This window comes from Phoenix dactylifera, chromosome 15 (genome assembly GCF_009389715.1).
Source record: "Phoenix dactylifera cultivar Barhee BC4 chromosome 15, palm_55x_up_171113_PBpolish2nd_filt_p, whole genome shotgun sequence".
Lineage (NCBI taxonomy): Eukaryota > Viridiplantae > Streptophyta > Magnoliopsida > Arecales > Arecaceae > Phoenix > Phoenix dactylifera.
This window is the reverse complement of record NC_052406.1, coordinates 5,506,371-5,522,071: the sequence shown is the minus strand read 5'-3', so window position 1 is coordinate 5,522,071 and position 15,701 is coordinate 5,506,371. Positions and strand designations below refer to the sequence as shown.

Sequence of the window (15,701 nt, the reverse complement as noted above, 5' to 3'; positions counted from 1 at the left end):
AGGCCCATTCTTCTTTGGAGTTTGTTGATACGCTTTCATCAGCCCTACGAGTGCTTCCCTTGATGTGGAGCCTCCACATGCCCATCAGCTTAAGGTGGGCCCCCCTGGGCCACTACTCGGCCCAAAAAGCATTGAAGGCATGGGTGATCCCGTGCTGTTTCTTGCGTACAAACTCTTGTACATTATAGAGGGGACCATTTAAAATACACGAAAACCGGCTAACGTGCCATAGAGTCGGTGGAAGCAATCAGATGTTTGCTGTTTTGTTCCCCCACGCTTTTGACAAGGTCATCCGGTTCTTCCCTACCATCATAAAGCCGACCTCCTGCTATGTCCTTAGATGTCCAATGCACTGAATGGAGCTGCTCTCATTTTGCGACATGCACTTTATCTTGGAATATCTTAAACATCTTATAGTGAGAATCATTCAAATTGCATCTCTTAAACAATTTGTGTGTATCTAATGTAACATACATGCTACAAACTCTTTATATAAGTGTTTTTTTTTTCCTTTCCAAAAAAAATTAAAGGAGGTGCATGCATAGCTCCCCCAAACTTCATCAAGAACTTTATAAAAGATTGTTAAACTAATAATAGCAAAATGAGATCCGTATAGGTAACTCAAGTGGTAGTATATATAAGTAGCCAAACATGATAAGGTTTTACCTAACTTGAAAGATACAGTGAGGGACCAGCTTCAAGGAAATCATTAATTTTGCAGTTGTTCTCCTAGAGAATTCATGAGAAGGTATCACAAGACCAAGCTTCAAGGAAATCATTAATTCTGAAGAAAGTAAAAAAAAATAAAAATATTTAGTGCAAGGAGGTACTTTTGCACAGGCATCACAAACACAACTTCTAACACTCATTGAGGACTAGAAGTGCCATCAGATCATGGATTCATGGATATAATTATCAGGACCCTTACCATGCCTAAGTTCTTCAAAATCCCATAAGTTTGATCACAAATTGTTTTTTTTTAGGTTAAATCATCATCCAATCAATGTTAAAATATTATTCAAAATGGGAATACTAGTAGGCTGTCTTCAACTGCTCTCCGCAGTTCCCACCACCATTGTGGCATCCATCATAACCGGCAAGTTATCCACAGTCTGTATAAAGTTAAAAGGTTGCAGAAAGCAAGTAAAAGATGGAAGAGAGGGACTGGAAGAGAATTTTCTCTACAAAGACAAAGAGACCTATGTACACACAAGAAGCAGAGAAAGCAATAGTAATTTCACTTGACCCTCACAAGAAAGATGCTCAACTCCGGCCCGCCGGTGCCGTCGGGGTTGATCATATACATCGCCTCGGAGTCCTTCGATCCCACCACCCTCTCGAATCGGGCTCTCATGTAGGTCAGCTCCCCCTCTGCCGTCTCCTTCTCGCATGGCAAGACCCCTGCACCCATGGAGACGCCCCTGAGAAGCTGCATGACATGTCGCTCGTCGTCGGAGGTATGCTTCCTCCTTATCGAGTATCCCGACTTCCGGCCATTGCAGTAAACAGCCCAGACGTATTCCTCCGTGAGCTTCTTCTTGTGGGTCCTCGTCTCGCTCTCGAGCGCAATCTTCACCAATCCGGATGCCATTTCTTTGTGGAGAGAGCTCGTGAGCATGGGGAGCTCTATAAGAAAGATGGGTGGAGACCTGGGGTCTTCTTGAATGGCTAAGCTCACCCTTCCTCTCCTATATCCAAATAACGTAATGGTGGTAGCCTTGTCGGAGAGCAATCCTTTGCTTGGCCTGCCTAAGAGCGCAACCATCTTGCAACCAGAGGTAAGCATGGGAAGCAGCTTGAACATCCGAAAGATACCCCCTCCGCCCATCTTGGTCCGACGGTCTTCGGTGGTGTGCCGGAGCAACGACACCAACCCCGGCGTCTCCATTACTGGTGGCATTGGTGGAGAGTATGGTCTCAAGACTTTGGCTTGGAAGGTGGTGGTTGGGAAGCTGACAGAGGGAAAGGTGGGGAGTTAATTTGATTCAAGTGTTTTCTCGAAGCAAGAGAGGGCCTTCGGTCCCAAGTTATATTGGGTGGGAGGGAGAGGAGGAGGTCGGAAGGTGGTTGCCTTGGGAATCTTTTTCCTCTTTTCAGAGTGGGGGAGGGGCACTTCCCTGGTTGGGTTTGATCCAACCAAGGTTAGTGATGGAAATATTGGGAGAATAGGATAAGGCGTGGGAGGCCGGACCACTTCGGAAAACAGAGGGAAGAGGAAAAGGGACCCTTCGCGCTTTGCTAGTTTGGCATGTGCCTCTCTGATCATTACATGGGTGTTGCCATAATGGGCTTCGTGCCTGGCCTTCCATCCATCCACCAAACTAATAATTGAGGCCATCTTTTCTCAAAAATCTATTTCCATTTCATGGCGTTAAGTAGCTTTTGTCCCAAGTCATTCTCCTCTTGTGATTCAGATAAAGCACAGCAATCCATGTTCACTGTTGTGCTGATGCTGCAACAGTTCATCTTTAGAAGAAAGTGGAGCAAGAAAAATATGAACTTGAACTTAATTTCCATTACTGCTGATGGATCTTATCTAGGTTTGGAATCACATGAAAGTTAAATTTTAGCTCCCAACCTTTTGCCATCATGAGAGATTGCTTTAATGGTGGATAGGAGAGTTGTTATGATCCACAGTCCTCCATGTATTGCAGTGTTGTTGTGCTACAATGAACGCCACCGAAGCCATTAATGACCATTGCAATGACTATAATGACTGCTATTCTCCTCAAAATTGCGCTTTTAGATTAATATTAAAATAATAATTATATTAGCTGTTATAATATTAAAAACTCTTCCGTAACCTCAACTGTTCATTATTTCTACCCCATCTTGCAACCCAATCAGCAACTGCATTAACCTTTCGGTGAAGTAGAGATATATGGAACCCTTCAGAATGACTACTTGGTCAATAAAACTTCTTTGAGTGGAAATGCCATATCAGCTGGCCAGGAAGTACTTCTAATTAAATTGACATTGCATCAAGTCTCAGAGGAGGTCCACAATCATTAAAATGGCTGTTGGAACATTATGGCAGCTGCTATTTAAACCTTGGTTCTAAGAATTATGCATCTTAAGAATGCTCTCCCATCTGCTAGAAGACCATCTATTAAGATTGCAAAAGATTGCTACCTGAACTGGTTCCCTTGAGGTGCTAAGAGCCCCTTTGAGCAGAGCAAAACAGCTGACTGTAGCAGGACAACTCCAGAAACTTGTGACATTTTATAGACTCTTCAAGAGGTCTCAAAACTCAAGTGCAAATCATGAAAAAATTTTGTGTGAATCATGCAGAGATGCTGTGTTCAGGAAGCAATACCCTGGTGCTTATATATGGCAAGTAATTCGTCGAGAGAAGATGTCAAAGAGGATGCACCATTATTAACTTAGCCTCTGGCAATTAGTGTTTCTCGCCGAAATTGTTTAATGTGCTTTGATCATACTATTGTTCACTATGGAGTTGGTATGTGCCATATTCCAAAACTGGATAAGCTAGATACATAGATGCCAAGTCAAAAATCACTGTAAAGTAAGGATGCCACAATCTGAATTGAATCCTAATGTGATCTGGTGACATGATAGAAAATGATCCATCAGGACAAGCCAAATTGATGCGACAGAGACTAGCTCGATCGTTATGGTAGATTGTGATTAAGCCTGTTAATTAATTGGAACATAAATAGTAGCGATCATCTAATGTCATCGTTCGTGCTGCCTGTCAATAATGCAAGTAGCTAGCACTTAAAGATTAATTGCTGCCCAAAAATCTCTTTAGGTATTGTTGTCGAATTGTTCTAGTGGACAACGAGGGAACACAAAGTTAAACATTGTTTCGTAAGTTCTCTGTCAGACGACAATGGAGCAAGAAAGTGAGCTGTTAAGCATAAACCTTTGAGTGGGCATGACTCATTGTCTCAGATCACTTTGCCTTGCATTCACATTTGAGGGACACATCTTATTGACGGGTCTCTCTTTTAGGTCTGTTTGCTATCAATCACCAGTTCATCTGATTTACATGCTAGGTATTTGACTGGATTTGTAATTGTTAGTTCATGCACTAAGGCTTCTCTCATACTACAAGATGCATCTGAATTGACATGGTTTTACCTGCTTTCACTTCCATTTTCTTCTTAACATTCTCATGCGTCAGATTCATTAGGCTTAAAAATCATTAAAATGGACTTTTCTTGAGCAAAAAGAATGTAGTGGACAAAGATATCTCATCTATGGCTGAGCACTTGCAGTGATAGGTTTGTTTCTCCTTCCCGTTCTACTTTGCCTGGCGTGGGTTCTTTAAATTGGGAACATCACATGAAGAAGGCTCCAGATGAGAAAGACTTAACAAGATTTTGTTTCATGAGTGGCTCTTAATATGGGGCCACCACCTGATAAGAGGGAGCAAGCTTGCGTAGTGATGAAGCTCACTGGAAAACTGCTATCAGATCGAAGATGCGACTCTGCAGTGGCCCCAAAACCATGTGATGCTTTCCCCTCTCTTTAAAGGGTTTGCCCTCCTTGCTGTCCCACTGCTTCCTTCTTTTTGAAATCTTTGGCCATGGTCATGTACTAAGGTTAAACTTTCCACTGCTTGGTGGTGTAAATGAGAAACACTTCAAGTTATGATGACACTCTCTGCTTATGTCTTGCTTAGATTATATTTGTTGCACCGCTGGGTCTTCCACATTACTGATCATAGTTGCCAATATGGATAACAGATGGAGAGAAAGATATATTAGCAGTGAGTGAAAATTATGGATTATAAAGTCATATGGATATTTCCTTAAAAAAAGTTATAAGAAAGATGAAATGGTCAGCTAAAAAAATGTCAAAATAAACTTTCTTTCATAAAAATGTCAGATAAATTTGTGGAAATGATCGGAAGGTGTCGAAGTGTATATTTAGACGACACTGCTAATAAACTCAAAATGGAAATACTTAGAGCAAATCTATTTACATTAGACCGTATTAGTGCTTAGGCCTAGAATTGCAATAAGGGCTCCCCATCTTCTTTTGTTTTCAGAAAAAAAGGAAAAGAAGAGGAAAAAAGAGACCAGATGATAGACAATGACCATAACCACTAAACCTTGTCCTAATTATTTAGTTTCAATTAATTAAACTGCACCTCTCTCTCTCTCTCTCTCTGTGTGTGTGTGTGTGTGTGTGTGTGTGTGTGTAAATAAAATAATATGAGTGAAGACACAAAAATGTGCCTTCGGAATAGCAAATACTTAGGGACTGGCATGTTGAAGAAGCTGTAATTCTGGCTTTGATGCATAGATACTTGAAGCATTTATGCTTATTATTGCTTGGATATAGAAAATGACTAGCTTGGATATTTGAGCTCAATTTCACAAGAGTAGAAAGGAGATTGTTTTGATCGCTACTTGACTTGGAATCAAAATTACCGTGCCTAAAGCACGAAATTTGGACCCCAGATTATCCTAAAAGCAAACCAAAATCCCTCGAAGTCGAAATTGACGAGACTAAAACTGCTCGAAAGTCTGGTTTTACTCATTGAATTTAAACCCAATATAAACCCACCTCTAGTTGGACTTGACCTGACCAATCCAGGCTAGCTAATTGTTGCGCAAGTCTGATTCATGCTGTCCCACTTACAATTGCTTGGCCTTGGTAAGTGATTTTTAAAGCCTTTCGCAGAAAAGCAACATCAAGCATAAGCTCAACTGTGGTATCCTTCATAGATGCTTGTTAAGTTCTTCAGCTTATGTGGTGTTTCCATGAATTCCTGTTGAGTAATTGATTGGTAATCAATTTGCAGTTTGCTTTTCTTATGCCTGCCTCTGCAAATCCTGTCAATCTGTTGCTGTAATTGCATTTCCAATTACACCCAGAAATTTTGTCTGCTCATACTCAGCTTTTCTGCCATGCTGATGTTTAGAACAACTTCATATCAGGAGTTGATTTCTTAGAGCAATATTTTGTTGCATGCAATGTCGCATTCCGCGAAAATAATGAGATATTGGGCATCCTTTTCATTTGTTTTATTTGCTTGGCAGGAGCAAGAGTGGTTTGTAGTGCATCATGGTGGTGTCCTGAGAGAACTGTGCAAGCTTGCTGCCCCAACAGGATCAATCAATGGGGGCATACAGAACACATGGGGAGACATAAATAATCTTCAAGAAATATATGAAGCCATTCCCCCAAGGAAGAAATACGGCATCACATATAGTAATATATTTGACAATGTTATGTTGCTCAATCTCATTTCAACAAGAGTTATATGACCAAGATCTGTATTTCTTTGATCTGAGAATAGCTACATTTATGTGCGATTTTTTCCTTTACTATTCCGGTGATTGGAATTTCCACAATGTTTGTCTCCTTTCATTTGGGAATGGCTATTCTGGCTCGGAGTGCTATTGTCTTCACCACCTGTAATATTACCTGCAATAGTAATATTTTTTGGTTAGTCTTTTTAGGTAAGGACATGGATGTTACATACATTATTTTTTTGTCGGTGTTCATTCTTTTGTTTCTCTCTTAGAAAAAGTTGCAATATGGTGTACTAATTAGAGACAAGTGCTGGTTACGTATGTTGTATTTCAGAGGTGTATGGATAAGTCCTTTTGAGCTGAGCCACATCAGATCTTCAATGCATGGGAGAGGTGTGTCACTCAAAGCCTCTTTCGTATATCATAATTTTATTTAATAGTAGAGCTTAAAATAAGTATCCAGAGCTTTCAATGCAACTTTGTTCTCTCCCTCTTGCGTGGTATGGGATAGGGATCAGATTTTCCATGCTTTTTTTTTTAAACACACACACACACACATTATATGTATATACATGAATACATACATACATACATATGTACATACACACACACATATATATATATGTATATATATGTATGTGTGTGTGTATGTATGTATGTATGCATGTATGTGTACACATATAAATATATAATGACCTCTCTATGCATGTTAGGCTTTCTTCACTAGACAATAAATATCCTCTCCTAATTGACATATATATATATATATATATATATATATATATATATATAGGGTGATGGCTATCCACTTTTCACCCATATTAATGCAGGACAGAAAAAGAAGGAGAGGAGGGAAGAGAAGAGAAGAGGAAAAGAAGTTAGAGGGAAAGAACATTTTAATATTTCATATTATTGAAGCTCAACAATATAAATTGTATTCTCAATTATATAATAATGAATTTATAAAGATAATCCAAAATTTTAGTAAGATTCCGTATAAAATAAAATATTAAAATTCTCATAAAATTCTAATTCTTGAAGCCACATAAAAAATAAAAATTTCTAATTTCTATATTTACACCTAATAGAAGTGCACTCCTCCATCATATGCAAATACTTATTTTAGATTTTTTTCGTGGAACTAATTATCTTAGAAAAGTTATTTAGATAAGTTTTCATATGAAAAAGAATACAAGTAATCACGAGAACAAGAGATAGAAGTTTCCTTTTGAATATCTTATAAATTCATATAAGGACTAAGATGAATACTCAAGATATATTAATTCAAATCAGAATGAAGTTGGCGCATTTACCTTTTTTTTTTTTATAATCTAGTTCTTATCTTTGATTTGGCTCATTCTATCATGCTTTCTCATTTTTTGTTAGTAGATTTTAAATTTTCTTCATTGAGATGCGTGAAAGAATCAGAGAAATCATCTACTTAATCCAAATCACCTTCAACGATGAGAAAAAAATAAAACAAGCAATAACTTGAATAAATTACTTGATGGCTCATAACAAATATGAGATTCTCGGAGGTGGTTAATATACACAAGCGGCAGCTGCTGCTGCTCTTCTCTCGCTCATTCAGTCCTCCGTGCCCAAACTTGTTTCATATGTCCAAACTCTTTCTTCTCCCTCCCATCAAAAAGCCCCGCCAAAACCCCTTCAAATTTTTCCTCAGCTCCCGCCTCCGCCGCGTCGCCGACTCGATCGCCCAAATCCTTCGCACCCGCGAGACCAATCCCCACTGGGAGCGAGCCCTCGACGATGCCTTCTCCCTCGAGGAAGAAGAAGAGGAAGCGATTGCTCCCGTCCTCGCGCGCCTCCCCGACCCCGACTCCGCCCTCGCCTTCTTCGACTGGGCCCGCCGACGCCGCCCGCCGTGGGCCGACCCGCCGGACTCCCTATCCTATTCGACGCTCCTCCGGATCCTGGCCAAAGCCCGCCGGTTTCCGGAGATTGAGCTCGTGCTTCAGACCATGAGGAGCGAGGAACGAACCCCGACTCGGGAGGCCTTGGGCGCTCTCGTCGCCGCATATTCTGATTCTGGACTTGAAGAGGAGGCTTTGGATGTCTACAGAACTATGAGAGATCAGCTTGGTTCTTTTCCTGATGTGTCTGACTGCAATTGTTTGCTCAAGTTGCTTGTAGAGCGGCGCCATTGTGATCTGGCCCGTCAGGTGTATGATGAAATGCTTAAGCGAGATGGTGGGGCGGATAACTACAGCACGGGTATAATGGTCAGGGGTTTGTGTATTGAAGGGAGGATGGACGAGGCCAAGAACTTGATTGAACATAGATGGGGAGCCGGGTGTACCCCGAATGTCGTCTTCTATAACACTCTTCTTGATGGGTATTGCAGGAATGGTGACATGAAGAGGGGCTTAGAGCTTTTTAGGGAGATGAAATTGAAGGGATTCCTGCCGACATTGGTATCTTATGGTATTGTTATTAATGGGTTCTGCAAGAAGGGGAACTTTGTCGAGATAAATAAATTTTTTTCGGAGATGAAAGCACGGGGATTGTGGCCGAATGTGCAAATTTACAATAATGTGATTGATGCTTGGTGTAAGCATGGCTCAGTTGTTAAGGCAAAAGCAGTTCTGAGGCAGATGATTGGAAGTGGGTGTGAACCGGATATTGTAACATATAATATTTTAATTTCTGGGCTTTGTCAGGGTGGAAATGTTGGAGAGGCTGAGCTTCTTCTGAGGGAGGCCATTAAGAGGAGGTTGGATCTGAATAAATTTAGTTATACTCCTATCATTCATGGGTATTGCCAAAATGGGGAGGTTGCTATGGCATCGAATTTGTTCATTGAGATGATGGAGAAAGGACATAAGCCTGACCTGGTAATTTATGCAGCTCTAATTCATGGACTTGTTCTCATGCAGGAGATAAATGATGCATTGGCAATTCGAGAGAAGATGATAGAGAAGGGAGTAACTCTAGATGCTGGAATTCACAATATTCTAATAAGTGGACTTTGCAAGAAAGGGATGCTTGCCTCTGCCAAAAAGCTGCTTGCTGAGATGCTCGATCAAAATATCCTCCCAGATGAGTTTGTTTATGCTACATTGATTGATGGGTTCATCAGAAATGAGGATTTGAGCGAGGCAAAGAAGGTGTTTGAGTTCATGGGACAGAAGGGCATTAGACATGGGGTTGTTGGCTACAATGCTATGATCAAAGGGTATTGTAAATTTGGAATGATGAATGATGCAATTTTATGCATCAATAGCATGAGGAGGGATGGATATTGCCCAGATGAATTCACATATACCACAGTTATAGATGGCTATGCGAAACAAAGTGATTTGGATGGGGCTTTAAGTGTATTTGGTGACATGATGAAGCGGAGATGCAAACCAAATGTAGTCACATATTCTGCTTTAATCAATGGGTATTGTCGAAAAGGGGATATTGATACTGCAGAAATTCTCTTTAATAATATGCAGTCTCATGGTCTTATTCCTAATGTTGTCACGTATAGTATTCTGATTGGCAGCTTTTGTAAAAATAAACAAATCACCAGAGCTGTTGCATTCTTTGAAGAAATGTTATCTAATAAATGCCCTCCTAATGATGTTACATTCCATTATTTAATTAATGGTCTTATTAATAGTACTCCATATCTTGATTCCACTTGTGCTACTGATCTTCAAGGCAACAGCAAGATTGCATTCTTAGACATCTTTGTGAATATGATATCTGATGGATGGGATCGCAGGAGTGCAGCATATAATGCTATAATTTTCTGTCTTTGCAAACATCAAATGGTCACAAAGGCATTGGAGTTGAGAGGCAAGATGGTTGCCAAAGGCTGTTTGCCCAATTCCATCACATTTCTTTTCCTTCTCCATGGAATTTGTGCAGAAGGAAAGTCAGCAGAGTGGAAGAGCATTCTTTCTTGCCATTTTCAGCAGAATGAACTTGAGATAGCTTTTAAATACACAAGATTGTTAGATCAACACTTACATAATGGAACAACTTCTAAGGCCTCTTGGATTTTGCAATCATTGCTTGAAGAGAGCATACATTTACTGGGAATGGAACACGGAGCTGCTAGTCGTTGACACCAAGCTATCAACACTTCTATTGAGATAACAAGTGTCATTGTTCTGATGCAGAGTAAAGAACACTGCTATGAAAAAAGTTGCTTTTGCAGTATAAAATCTTTTGGAAAAAAAAACCGAAATAAGAGGGGCGGCAAGGATTAGTTCATTTTTTGTTGCTTCTAAGCCTAAAAATAGAGCTATGGTGGTATGGCATGTTACCAGGATTGTACCTCCTTGCCTTATTTCTCATCATCATGGAAAATATGAAGGCAATATGAAGCAATACATCATGGACTATGTAGTTTGTGGCAATTCTACAATATGAGGTAAATGCATTATTTCTCAGACACTTAAGGCAAATGTGAAGCAATACATCATGGACTATGTAGTTTGTGCCGAATCTACAATATGAGCTAAATTAGTTAACCTCATATTACTATTTTCTAAATAGATGCACAACAGCACAAGTCATATTACTCTTGGTTTTATGACAAACACTACAATTCAATAGCATTTTCCAAGGCATGGTTTAAAAAATTGCCGACAAGGGACAGTATGGCAGATAATATACTGTTCTAGCTTGAAACTAGCACTAGTGTAGGAGCCAGTATGTTGAAATAGCTGTATTAGTATGGAGCCATACCTGTGTATGTAGGTCCATATCGGTGCACACTAGCAGTACCATACCAGTGTACTGGTCGGTACTAAAAGTTTTTCAATTATTTAGAATCTTTCAGTTTCGATATGTAGTTCCGATACTGTATTGTTTCGAGGAGACAAACAGTACAGAATTCAGCATTGATCTTTAAAACCTTGTTCCAAGGACTATCATTATTCTAACAAATTTTGCAGGTGAACATAGTTAGCGAGCAAATTGAGAAGTCAATATCTGCAAATCCTATTAAATGAAGCTGGTTTGAACAGCATTATTATGTGGACTATGGAAAAAGGACAGAATAGTTCCAAACTATGTGATGGGAGTGGGCACCATGGTGAGAAATCTATGTATTTGCAAGATATTGATTAGTATGATAGACTTTTCATTTATAATATCTTGTACTTGGCTAAGTTATTCGCATAAATGCTATGTCTACTAAGCTATCAAAGTATGCCAATCAAATCCAAACATAAATAAATTTGTCTTAAAGTGCACTATTTACAATTTTACACCTTGAGTAAGTTGCATCATTTTTGATCATTCTATTCAGCTAAAAAAATATGGGTTTGATGCTGGCAAAACTCATCATCTTCTTGATAGTGAGGAAACTACATTGAGACTCTAGATTTGCATTAGTGGCATGTGTAAAGGAATGACAAGCTAAGTTTAATGTATTGTTATTGGTACCAGAATCTGTAAATTTTAAATTGACCGCACCAAGTTCTATTGTATTGAGCCAAGTGCTTGGATGCACTAGCACAAAATGTTGCAAAATTTTTAAGACGTTAAGCTGAAGTTGCATCAAGATAGGTCATGAAGCCTCTCTTTCTTGTTAGAACTAGTGGAAGACCTAATCTACTGCATCTATTGTTAGTTGAGAATTACAAAGGCATCTACGAATCCCAGCATTAAGAATGCATGCAATGAAAAATGAGAAGCATGACCTAAGTATCATGCAAGGTTTGCCGAACCCAAAATGGCCACAACATATTGTTATGTACTGTACCTAATGCAGATATGCTTTATCATTAAGTGGTACTGAATATGACAACAACATGTGCCAAATCAATTGAAAGATGGGTTGAAAAAGCTCGGAATAGTTAAGACTTCAGAAGAAGTTTCCCTCTTTTATTGATTTACTTTTAATGTTGCAGAACTGGAGCATTTAAAGAACATTCTTTCATAATGAAATCTTTCATCCCAGTTATGCAGGTATACATATAAGTGATGATAAAATTATAGGATATAATAGATTATATTAACTATTTAAGCTCATGAGGGAGGAAAAAAAGATAAAAAATATACAATCTTAAATATATAATAAAGTGGATATCAATTTAATGTTACTTAAATTTCCATGAATTTCTAAAGAATGTCTTTTCTTAGCCTGATTAATTAGTTTAGAACAAGAATAGGTATACTTATGAATTGAAACCAAAAACTATAAACATAAAACCATATTTATTTGTTAAAAACTTCAATTGACACTGTCAGATAAGTTTTATTCTGCATATCTGTTTGACAGTTTCACTTGTTTCTTATACAGAATTGTGGTGGAAGGATTTTGAGAAGAAGGGTAACCTTTTACACAGGTTTTTCTGTTTTTGTTTAAGAATCAACTTTATTAAATGTTCCACCACAATATAATCATTGTGCTTCAATGGACATTTTACAGCCCAATATTTTGAGCCCCAAGATGCTACTGAATATGTGAAACATTGGTAACACAAGCAAATATATATGTTGGTTGATATGGCATTGTATAAATGATATGTCAAGCCCTTGGCAATTGGCAAGTCGATATTAGGAAGGGGGAGTTCTTTGTGATGATTCCTCTCTTTTACTAATATGGAAATTTTCAGGCATTGAACCAATGTATTTCAAATCTGCAGGACCGAAATATTCTTTTTTTTGGTTTAATTACTATAGCTTGGGACTTCAGTAGATGCTTGAGAAATGTTAATCTTTCTTAGAGCTGATTATTTTCCTCGTTGTTTCCTGTGGAATCAAATAAAGGCTGACAAGGAATCAGGCAATAAGGAATTGGATTTGCAGCTTACTGATGCTTATTTTCTGATGATTATGTGGAGGTGAGGATGCAAAGTTTGTCAATAAATTTTCGAGCATCTAAGTGCTGGGATTTTGCCTATTGCTAATGACCTCTTCCAAACTACTTGAACTTCAGTCTTGATTGCAGCTTCCTGCATACGTGCCTGATCATGAGTTTTGATACTATAAAGCTATATTATTTTTCCAGTCACATGTGTATGTCTGATTTTCAGCATTTCCAATTTGGTAGCGAATTTGATAAGCAGGTTCTGTCTGATTGCCAATCTATGGTAGATGACTGAAGTTATAGGCTGGTTGTAAATCTATAGATAACTTTACAGTTATAAGCCTAGAACAAATGCTAAAACAATTGATTTTCTTCGTTCTTGAAATTCTACTAGACTGATTATATAATTTCCAGATATCTGGGTTTTTATATCATGTTTAATTGGACAAATGATCTGTTAGTTGATCATGAACTAGCAAATTTGTAGCAGTACACAGCAGCTAATTATATGGGTTCTTTGCCAGAACTAATTTGCATGTAATACATGGTTTTTCGTTAATAGTCATCTGATGGATACAATTTTTCCAATGCCAGGATGAAGTTGAAGAAGCTGATCTTGAAACATATGGCAGTGGTGATGAGGATGATGGTGATGCTTCTGCAGAAGGGTTCTGAGTTCCGAAAGGAATGTTTGTAGGGTACACCCGAGTTGGTGCTGCCTCATAACTTGTTAGCAAACTAGCACATGATGCATATTGCTTGCTCATGTGAGCAACTGAGTGAATAAAATAAAATCCCAACTGTTAAATAGCTCGTCTTGCTAACTCATGGGGCAAACCATAAGCATGGTACTTGGATCCACAATGTTGAAGATGCCAAACTAGAGAAGAGGGACGTCTCTCTAGTAGAATTTTCAATATCCAATCTTTAGCTTTGTTGATTCTGTTGCAAAGCATGCCGTATTTGTGGCTTCTAGCGATTGTTGTCTACTTTTATCTTATTTTCCTATAGCAAATGTCTGTAATGTCACCTACAGAATCGTTGTCTCCTGTCTAGCTTCCGGATTGATATTTTTATTTATTTTTGGATATGATAAATTCAAGATCATTTTAATTCTATAACGAGGCATGGAAATCTAATTCCATTGGATTTATTTTGACAGTGATACTGTTTGGAAGTATCATAGGTGGTTGTTGCTTCTACTAGTTCTTGCAAGCTAATAAACGTTTAAAATCATAGTGCGGTATTTTTTGCAGGTATTTTTGTGCTCTTGATGTAAGGCAAACATTCGCTTTTCTTTATCGAAAAAGTGTTTTTGCTTCTTCTTCTTCTAATTATTATTATATAAACAACTGAGTTATAATCACTTCAATCAGTATAGGACCAATATCTTCGCAAAAATTCTTCTACTCCAATATTGAAATTTATGATTAAATTAATCTTTTATTCCATCTATTGTTATTGGCCAAGATATTCAACCTGATATCCTGGTAATTTTGTTACCAGTTGTCCACCACCTGGATAGCTGAGATACCGAAGAACCTCAAAGCATGCGCATGAGTCACCGGGCTGTACATATACGAGGCAAAATGACCATAATTACAATGTTCTCTGAATCATTAATGAAATTTATGATTAAATCGATCTTTTATTCTGTCTATAGCTATTGGCCAAGATATTCTACCTGATATCCTGTTAATTTTTGTACCAGTAGTCCGCCACCTGGATAGCTGAGTACCGAAGGATCTGTAAACCATATGGACGTGTCACCAGGCTATACATATCAGAGGCAAAATGACTATGATTACAATATTCTCTGAATCGTTAAATAATTCTTAAATATTCTAGATTTTCTCATGGTTCAATGATTTTTTTGAACCATCTCCAAAAACAAATAAGCTTCAGAGCTACTCAATTATTCTTGAATTATACATAAATTTTGCAATCTAATTGCTAGTAATTCATGACAAATTTAATAAATTTTATGTTTACAAATTAATGATACCATATATTATTTTTAGGAGTGATGCTTTCTGCCATTATTTGTTATCCTTGGCTCTTCTATATTAAAAATTAAATAGATAAATGCATAAATAAATCAGAAAGCTTATATTTTTCAGTTTTATTATTCTGTTATTAATCTTTGGTTATTCGAACTTTTGATGAACTTGTCAAATTTTCTCCAAATTCCAAATCATCATCTCTAGCTAAATCAATTGTTATCTTAGATTACAGTTTTAATATGTCAACTGAGATTTCTTTTATTATTTCTATTGCTATGTTGTAATGCATATTTCAGATTTTAGAAATTTAAATTAATGTTGAAAACAGTGACGTGGGTTTATAATGAAATAACAATTCCTAGGCTGAATCTAGCCTGAAATTAAGCTCGGAATCAAGCCCGAGGCCCCATCGGAGCCTAAATCTAACTAGACCCTAAGCTAGTTTGAGTTTGGACTCGGACCGAGCGGCGCTTCGGTTTTGGTTGGTGAACCCGAGCCGGAACCAAGCCGTTCGCCCGATCGGATCCATCCGTGATTTCCCCCCGATCGGTCGATCCTCAGCCCTTCAATTTCCATTCCTAATTTCCCTCGGCTTTGAGACCCTTCTATCCTTCGGCTCGCCGCCGCCGCCTCCGCCTGTCCAGTCCCCGCTTACTTCTTTCCAACCCGAATCCGGCATCTGAGGTAATAGAG

The 15,701-nt window shown here is 38.4% G+C and overlaps 2 protein-coding genes across 5 annotated transcripts; one reads left to right on the top strand and one right to left on the bottom strand.

Moving 5' to 3' along the window:
* Window positions 1-992: 992 nt before the first annotated feature.
* On the bottom strand, window positions 993-2,190 carry LOC103711992 (protein MIZU-KUSSEI 1). The gene has a single exon (XM_008798354.4). The coding sequence runs from the start codon at window positions 1,898-1,900 to the stop codon at window positions 1,238-1,240; it is 663 nt and encodes a 220-aa protein (XP_008796576.2). The 5' UTR covers window positions 1,901-2,190; the 3' UTR covers window positions 993-1,237.
* A 5,549-nt stretch (window positions 2,191-7,739) lies between these two features.
* Window positions 7,740-14,121, top strand: LOC103712011 (pentatricopeptide repeat-containing protein At1g52620). 4 transcript variants are annotated; one of them, XM_026806553.2, is made up of 5 exons: window positions 7,740-10,617; window positions 11,144-11,283; window positions 12,496-12,525; window positions 12,966-13,039; window positions 13,600-14,121. In XM_026806553.2, the coding sequence occupies exon 1, from the start codon at window positions 7,754-7,756 to the stop codon at window positions 10,307-10,309; it is 2,556 nt and encodes an 851-aa protein (XP_026662354.2). In that variant the 5' UTR covers window positions 7,740-7,753; the 3' UTR covers window positions 10,310-10,617; window positions 11,144-11,283; window positions 12,496-12,525; window positions 12,966-13,039; window positions 13,600-14,121. The 4 variants fall into 4 exon arrangements, with proteins under 4 accessions (XP_026662354.2, XP_008796595.2, XP_017699492.2 ...); XM_008798373.4 differs by lacking the exon at window positions 12,496-12,525; XM_017844003.3 differs by having other exon boundaries at window positions 12,496-13,039.
* Window positions 14,122-15,701: the final 1,580 nt, after the last annotated feature.